General features: G+C 39.4%; 1 protein-coding gene across 1 annotated transcript; it reads left to right on the top strand.

Annotated features, from left to right (window-relative positions):
- Positions 1 to 3573: 3573 nt before the first annotated feature.
- LYRM7 (LYR motif containing 7) lies at positions 3574 to 8606 on the top strand (the record flags this gene model as incomplete). Its single annotated transcript, XM_009078787.1, is given in 4 exon segments — positions 3574 to 3689; positions 4310 to 4380; positions 6775 to 6856; positions 8530 to 8606. Coding segments are annotated over 4 exon segments (346 nt in total), but the record flags the coding sequence as incomplete, so codon positions are not given.
- Between the last annotated feature and the right edge of the window lie 604 nt (positions 8607 to 9210).

Genomic DNA, 9210 nt, shown 5'->3' on the forward strand with positions numbered 1-9210 from the left:
GAGGGACCCCGGGACCGTCCGGTCCGATGGGGCATCCCCCGGAGCCACACCGTGTGCCTCAGAGCTCTGTCAGGCTTGGGGCTGTGACCACTGCCCTGGGGAGCTGTTCCAGTGCCCAAATACCCTCTGGGGGAACAACCTTTGCCTGATATACAGCCCAACCCTCCCCTGGCACAACTTCAGACCATTTCCTGGGTCCTGTCACTGGTTGCCAGAGAGCAGAGGTCAGTGCTCGCGCCTGCCCCTCCACTTCACCTCCTGACGAAGCTGTAGGTTGCTATGAGGCCCCTCCTCAGTCACCTCCAGCCTGAACCAAGTGACCTCAGCTGCTTCTCATGAGGTTTCTTGAGCTCTGTCAGGTTTGGTGCTGCGACCACCCGGGAAGTTTGTCCCTCTCGGTGTGCTGCTTGGTGCCTGGTGTATGGGAGTAGATGGCAGTGCCGAAGAAGTGGACTGTGTCACCCCTCAGATTTGTGACCCGCTGTAAATTGTAACGGGATGTAGATAGACTTGGGGGAGTTTTCCCATGTACTAGAAGGTTGGGACTTCCTAGCAGTTATACAGTCCAAAGACAGAGACTTTCAGGGCAAGAAGCCCTACACAAAAGTAGCTACAGACAGCTGAAGTTTGCATGCAGAGGCCTTTGTGGAAAAAGGGAGCGAGATGTGACAAGTAGAAGTTAAAATACAGAAAGAATCACTTGTACAGAGAAGGTGAAAATAAGCAAATACTTAAGAATTATTTTCAAAGCCAGGTTGAGTGAGGCCTTGAGCACCCTGGTCTAGTGAGAAGGTACCCCTGCCCATGGCAGCATTTGAAGGGGCTACAGGGAAGCCGGAGTGGGACTCTTTGTTAGGAACTGCAGTGATAGGACAAGGAGTAATGGATCCAAATTGAAGGAGAAGAAATTTAGAATACATATTAGGAAAAAGTTTTTTACTGTAAGGGTGGTGAGACACCGGAACAAGTTGCCCAGGACAGTGGATGCCCCAACCCTGGCAGTGTTCAAAGCCAGGCTGGATGAGACCTTGAGCAACCTGATCTAGTGGGGAAGTGTCCCTGCCCACGGCAGGGAGGGTTGGGACTAGGTGATCTATAAGGTCCATTCCAACCCCTAAGATTCTATGATTTAAACCTTCTGTTGTTGCAGTATAAAGTAATTTTGGGCTTGGGAACACCTCTAAGATGTGTTCTGAAGCCTAGTATGGAGGGTACTAATACACTGAGGTATTTGTGGAGTTCTTTGTTTAGCTAGGTGACTGTAGAGATCAAAGGACTCTGCATTAAGGTATCTTCCTTCAGGGTCCTTTAACACAACTACTGTGTGGCTGGTATGGTGAAAACTTTACAGGAGGAATTTGCAGAAATAGAATCATAGAATATGCTGAGTTGAAAGGGATGCATAAGGATCGTGGAATCCCAACTCTTGGCCCTGCGCAGGAGGTCTCTGAGAATCACACCATGTGCCTGAGAGCATTGTCCAAATGCTTCTTGAGCTCTGTGAGGCTTGATGCTGTGGCCAAGGTCCCATCACTGGTCACTGGAGAGAAGAGATCAGTGCCTGCCCCTCCACTTCCCCTTGCAAGGAAGCTGTAGACTACTATGAGGGGAGGAGGATGTCTGAAAGCTGTTCATCGAGAAGTTTGAAATAGCCATAAAATACTTTAAAGTTTCACCGTATGTGTCTGACACAATACCATTTGTAATATTGATTTACTGTTTGCAATGATGGCAAAAATACTGTGGGGTAGAAATACTGCAGGATGTAGGCAGATCTGTTAGAACACATCTACAAAGCGAGAAATTTATTTGCTGGGTTTTAATTCTGTGAGTTTGCTTTCCACAGATTCACCCATCTAGGGAATGATGCAATTAAAGGCAAATGGTTCTGTTCAGTTGCTAATTATTAAGCACAGAGAAGCTGAAAAGGAGTTAGCAGCCTCTGTGTTCTTTTTGTATGTTTCTGCTCAGATTGAACTGATTGTGAAGTCATATATTAATTCTTGTGAAAGTGACAAAAGGTTTTTTACTTGAACACTCATAAGACTTGTGCAGTCGAGCATGCACTGATTTGTCCTCTTTACAGGAAGATCTGTAGTGCAATCACATATACTCAAGAGTATATGCTAAATCATACAGTAAAAGTGTGGTCTAATCCACACAGTGAAGTGGGATTTGAAGTTATTCCTTAATAGCACTAAAGTTGTGGCACTATTATATTAAAGAAGCAACGCTGAACTGGAAAGTTGCATGTTCTTACTGGTTTATGTCCTCCTCCTTTCACTAAAAGCTGTGTTTTTGTGTGTACACACTTCTGGATGAATTATCTCAAGGTGCAGCTAAGTGACTAGCTAAGTGCAGGATGGGAACTTAGCTTGGAGATCTAAAAATGTGTTGACATGTGTTGAAAGCAGAAGCTTTCAGAGTACATTGCCATTTCTGTCTGGGCAGACCTAAAGCAGAGGCAATACTTTGTCAGGGCCCTGCAGAATGTTTCTATTGGCCTTTTTCTTTTAGGGGGGATAGTCTTGTTTGCATCTCCAGCTCAGGTGCAGAGCATGCTGATAAAGAAGGTATTCATTTCTCAGTTACAGCCCTGTGTTTTCTCTGTGTTGCTCTGAGAAAATTTTGGAATACTAATTGTGAGAAAACAGTTCAAGATTATTATGAAGTACCTGGAATTGTGCCTTCTAGAGATGCCAAAACACATTAGGAAGTACTAGCATAACTTCAAACTGTGTCTTGTTATCAGGACTTTTATTTTTTTGCTTGTCAGAGATCCTTTTCAGTCTTTGACACACAACAAAAAAAGTCTCATGAGGACTTGAGGATTTCTGTAATTCATTACAGTCCATATGAATAAACAACCAAAACCACATGATTGTGGGCTGTAGTTCTGAGGAGTTTTGCTTTTCATACATACTGAGGTGTGTCTTCTCTACATTGTAAATCCTAATTTTTTGAGTGTTTGCTTTTACTGAAATTTTTATTTGATGACCTGACAATTGTATTAAGGACTTTGCTTTGTGTGGGTTTTTCCCCACCACCTGTAGAAGATTATGCCCAGGTATTGCACAGACGCATGAAAAGTAATTGTTGAATTAGGTTAATACACAGTTTCATATCCTTTTGAAGTTCACTTTTCTCAAAGTGGCCTGTGTGAGAATACTTTAGCCATTGATATTTCAGTCTGTTTCAGTAATTGGAAAATATCAACTGATGTACCCTTCATAGTACTTTCACATGACTTGACTTCTAGAGTTATTCCAATTCGGTTGGGTTTATTTGACATGTGCACAACAAATATGTTTGCATCCGTGTATTTTCAGGATTATATTCCCATTGTGCCAAATAATTATTTAGGAATGTAGTGGTAGCATCTTAGACTAATTGGAAATGTCTAGATCTGTCTAGGATTTTGATGTCATCACATCTGCTTTAGCTGCAAGGGGATTTTTTAATCAGGAATTGAGGTAGAGTATCTTAGACACTGATTCTATATCAAATTCTATACTAAATGGAAAGAACATGAAATTTCAACCGAAACACTTTTAGTTGCTATGTTAACTCAAGAATCCTGCTAGCAAATAAGTTAATTCTGTTGTTTTCTTGACAGGTTTTGAAGCTTTTTAAGTTACTACACAGGACACGGCAAGAAGTTTTTAAAAACGATACCAAAGCCCTTGAAGGTGAGGTGCTTGTTTCGTGTGGTGTGTGTTGACCTGTATTTCTGTGAATTTTCTTCTCCAAATACACAAATTCTTAACATAGAGAATTCTTAACATAATCTTGCTTTGAATTATTCCCTCCCACATTTTTTTAAGTAATCATTGGGAAAACTTGTGTGTCCATAACTAGGCATCCTTTAATTTGGATCAAAAAATTGGTTGTTAGATTCAAGCTTTCAAGCCATATTTTTTAAGGGAAACATCTCTGTTATTTGAAACTCGGTGATCTTTCTGGGAGTTTTCTTTCTTTTCCGTTATCTTCCTCTCTCCAGTCCAGCCAAAGCATTTGAATTAATTCTCTATGTATGGTTTCTCCTTAGGGGATAAATGCTGATTTTTTAGTAAACCAACTCCTGAATGTAACTCACAGTGCTAGATAGGGAATCTTATTTTATTGCTGTACCACTCAGCCTGAAATGTGGCATCACGTGAATTGCATGGGAATCTCATATTGAAATACTTCAAGCTGAATGCCCCAGGAAGGTGCTGTAAAGGACTTAAAAGTCTGAGATTTGGGGCAGTGGTAAAGGCAAGATACAATTTTGTGTTCACGCTTTAGGTTTTTTGTTTACTTCATTTAGCTGCAAGACAAAAGATAAATGAAGAATTCAGAAATAACCAAGATGAGACATCTGAAGAAAAAATAAATGAGGTACTTTTTGTCTTCTAGATTTTTTTCCCACTTTCCATAAGAACACTTACAAAGAAGCTTTTTATTTAAAGGATCTCTAAACCAATGTGAGTACTTTGAGACATCAGGGCCAGGTTAGTTTGAAAAGGCTTTTACATGGATCTTTGCTTATAAATATCTAGATACCTCCATTGGTATTAATAGCATACTAAAGTGTCTTCTCATAGTTCAGTGTGCTTATTTTGAAGTTTATAATAAAATTATAGGGAAAAATGTTTGATGTTGCTGGTTTCATGTAAATATTTTGTATACTTTGCTTATAATATTTATCTGAGCTGTAGTCACTTAAGTTTACCTGGTCTTTCTTGTGTAGACAAGCACACAAAGATACAGAGAAAGTAAATAATCTGTTCAGTTAGTAGCAGATCACAAATGAGTCAGCATCTTTTGTGAGGGGCAGAAAACAGCAAAATGGTTATGACTGATTGCAATATCAGGTATTAATTATATTACAGGGATTTTTTTGCTGCTTCTGTCCTCATGATGCATTAAAAGTAGTAGAGCATTTTGTTAACTCACTGAGTTAGTTACCTTCGCTCAGTTGTTACCTTAACACTTCTACTGTCATTTTTCTAAAACTTACTGAGACCTGTAATGAAATTTCTATATTTTAGATAACTTTAGTTCTTAACATCCATAAAGAGTGAGTAATTTAGTCCTTTTAACAGGCTGTATTTACATTATCATTGGGCACTGGTTGGAAGAAAGTGCCCCCACCTGTCCCTTGCAGAAATAAATGTAAACCTCATACCAGCCACTGAACAGTAACATAAATAGTTCTGAGCATGTAGTTAGGACTTTCTGCATTTCTGCTTGTTATCATCATGCTCCAGTAGTGACACTCTGTTTGTGTTCCCAGTGTCTGATCTGCTAAATTATGTGGGTTTTTTACTAGATGTACAGGAAAAGTACTTACTGTAATTTTTAAATCTGTATTTGTTAGGACTGGCAGCCTACAACGTATGCGTATGTAACTTTTTAATATGGGTTAGTTGATTAAATGTGTCAGAGAAAAAACGGCTGGACTTTGATCCCAGCTAGACAGTCATCAAACCTAGTAGAAGCTGTCATATTTTTTTATATGCACACACTGAATAGACTCAGTTGCAGAGGAACTGTATCAAAGGATACAGGACTCGTGAGGGTCTGGGCACTTGCTTGCATAAACACAGTGCTGTTAGTGTTCTGCTTTGGACAGCAGCTGAAATGCTGAATATTGACCAACCAAATGTGCATTACTTTGCCAGAATAGAAAGCTGCTGTGTATCCTAATATGGCTTCAAGTGCTTGTACCTGCACATACTTGCATGTATTAAGTATACAGTGGCCTAATAAGCTCAGAGTGTCTACAGTATGAGAACCTGAGATGTGGCGACTGAATCTAATGCAGTGGGCTCAGTTCAGATCAGGAGTGCACATCTGAGGTTACCTTGGTTATCTCCAGTTCCCGTGCTTTGGCTTGCTTTGTAAAGCAGTGTCAGAGTAAATGGCAGAATTCCTTTGAGGTCAGTCTGGAGTGAAAGGTGTGTTTCAGCAGTGTGCAGCCTGGCTGTGGGTGGAACTGAAGGATACCTGATCCAAACCCTTAAAAGGGAAAGGCATGAGGAGAAATGCAGTATAAACATCAAGTCTTGAGCTCTAACCTTGGCAAAGATCCACTTCTGTTGATTCACACTGCTTCCTAGTGTAAGCATGTCTCCTGAAGTACATTGTGCAATTTCATTTATCTCTGGCACAAGTGCCATGCAAACAAGTATTAAGCTCCTCTTAATGGCTCAGCAAAGCTAGCAAGGGCACTTCTGCCTGTCTGCTTAATGAGGGAAGGAATTCTAGGCCTTTTTCCAAATACTAATGCCTCTGCTAATCTTTAGGTAGTGCGTTGTTCCTGTACTGTTTTTCTGTGAAACCTCCGTATTCTTAATTCTTGTCATGTTTTGCCCTTGGTTTTGTTTCATTATTTCAAGAGTAGTAGTGTTAAAAGAATGAGTGCCCTTTAACTAGGGGTAGTCTTTGATCATTGGAAACCAGTTAATTGTTTTTGTAGTTGCAGTTTACCTTATTTGTTTGCAGTTTTAATTGGGTATATAGATGCATACACAACTGTATGTTACTGAGCCAAAGTGTCCTTCTCTTGTGCTCTGTGTCAAGGTAGCTTATTTATCAGTCTGTAAGTTATTTCAGAATCCCCAAAGCAATATCTATGTAGAGCTAGTACATAAGTAAATGAATAATTGGAAGAACTGGGTTTATTAGTTGAGTAGTTGTCTAGTATGAAAAATACTTTCAGGAATAAGTACACATAATTTAAATTACTCACCGGGGTTTTTTTTGTGCCTTTGTTGTTTGTTTCATTAGCTTCTGAAAATAGCTTCGGATGTTGAAGTGATCCTCAGAACTTCTGTTATTCAGGCAGTTCACACAGATTCTGACAAAATAGGTGAGTGAATCTACATGTTAAAAAGATGTTTAAAAATGTTGTAGTTCAGTAAATAAATATAGAACATGAAAATTAAGTAAAGGGATAGTGAGGCAAATTGTCTGCTATTCTCTGCCCAAACCCTTAGTCTAAGCAGTTGGTTAATGCCACTACCTAGGACATATGGAGGTTTCAAAGGTACAAAGTTTATACACAAATATTTTGAAATATGGAGGGTGGTAGAGAAGAGGCAATGACTACTTTTAAGGCCCTTATTGAAAGAAAGTACTGACAACTATTAAACCAGCAACTATTAGGAGGGACAGCTATTAGGCAGCATGTGTTGGCTAGTCAGGCAGTGTATGTCTAAATGTAGTAGTCACAGTGTGTATCTGTAGGTGCTTGCTCTACCAAATAGGTAGAAGCTGCCTGAGGACAATTGGCAAGTGCAGTATGTACACTGTCCCTAGAATAGCTTTTTCTTTCAGGATTGGGTGGTTTTTTGTTCGGACAATTTTGGTTTCAGATTGTGCTGTGGAACATTTGTGACACAATGATGACCTTGGTGCAAATTTTGTCAAATTCTGAACTTTTGATTCCTGATTTAGAAGTTCTTTTCTTTCTCCTACAGTCAAATACTGGAGAAGTAGTAGGTTCAGCATACAACTGTGTGATAGAGCATAGGGGAGATCTTCAGCTGTGTGCCTTGTTTTCTTCCACTTCTGTTCAGTGTTGCCTGTAATGTTTTGTAACAATTTTCAGGTTTAGGTTTGTTAAAGCATTTGACTTTAAGACAGCCATTGTGATCAAGACCAAGTTGTGTCAAGCCTTCCATAGTGATTCCAGGCAGGTGGCAGTAGAAGACCAGGAACCGAGCAAGCGAACTTTCGCATCTTCCAGCTGTTTACGCCTGGCACCACTTCCTCAGTCAGGGATGGTTTCTGTTTTAATTATCTTCAGTGGGTTTCTCTTCTATGACTATCTGTTTTTACCAAGCTGTTCCTAAGTCCCTTATTGCCTCCCTTTTGTTCCACTCTCCCATGAAACAGCTTCTCTCAGAAAAAACAGGTGAATGCCTGTGATTATTCTTTTGCTATTCTCTGCACCATTTTCAATTCTCCTGTATCTCAAGATGATTTAGAGCTCATTTCCTCAATCAGAGCTGAGTACAGCTCACACCATGATGCACAATAATGTTTTCTTTTTCATTTTCATTTTTGGCTGGCAAGCATAGATATTATTTATTTATTTTCACAAAATTTTACTTGTTAAACTTATCTGAGTGGTCATAATCAGTTTTAATTTCTTTCTGAAGTTAGCATTTTTCTTGACCTGTGTGCATTGTATGTTTCTAGGTGTAGTTTTGTCTCTAATTTTACTGGTTACTCAGGCAAGTCTTAAGCATTGCAATTTTTCACAGTAAGCCATTTTTTAAAGGACTTAAATGGTGTAATTAAAACCCTTTCTTTCCCAGGTTGCATATAAATACGTTAAACAGTGACTTGTCAACAAAAATTCCTGTAGACATCCCCTTGTTTGTCATGTTTGACATCCCTTCAATGGAAGACCTGATCCTTTATTGTTCACTTCCTACAGTTTAACCAGTGACTTTCTGTGCAAGACCTTCTGTCATGATAAGGCTGTCTTTTTCTTAAAGCATTATAGTCTTACTGGGTGTTTTTTTTCTATTACAGTGCTCATACCCAGGAAAGATCTGCTACAAGACAACACCCCTTACTTGGATAAACCAATAAAAAAGCATGAATCCTGAGGAAAACACATACTCTTCCCGGAAGGTTAATATCCTGTAATGAGATTTCTGAAAACCAGTAGTGGGGATTCCTGTTTTAAAGCTGAATTTTAAAAACAGTTAAATATTGTTACCAGGAAAACAGAGACTGAAACCAACTCTCTCACTTCATTGAGTGCTGTGATATCATCACGCACTCCTTCCATGGAGGGTGCTAATACATCCACAGAACTCAAGACATACAGTTCATTTAAAAGTACACTGTTGGATTGTGTTATTTCAGCCAGGAATGTTTCTGATTATGACAGTTGTCAGACAGAGATTGTTTCCTAGCAATCCAGATTATTGCAAAGCCGAAAAGAAGTGAAGTGCAGTTCTTAAGGCTGATAATGTTTATTTATAAATTCATTGTCAATCATAGGCTGCTTTGAAGTAATGAAAAAACATCTTGTGGCACTTACCACTAAATTTATGCTCTGCACCACAAGCATGATTCTGAAGTGGTCATTAACTGTACACTAATATACTGTGATGCTTGAGAGAGTTCTGAAAGTTTAACTGAATAAATTATTCATGTTTTACAGATGGGAGTGTGTGTAGTGTTTTTCTTCTCCCACACACCTTG

Source organism: Acanthisitta chloris, unplaced genomic scaffold (genome assembly GCF_000695815.1).
Source record: "Acanthisitta chloris isolate BGI_N310 unplaced genomic scaffold, ASM69581v1 scaffold7987, whole genome shotgun sequence".
Lineage (NCBI taxonomy): Eukaryota > Metazoa > Chordata > Aves > Passeriformes > Acanthisittidae > Acanthisitta > Acanthisitta chloris.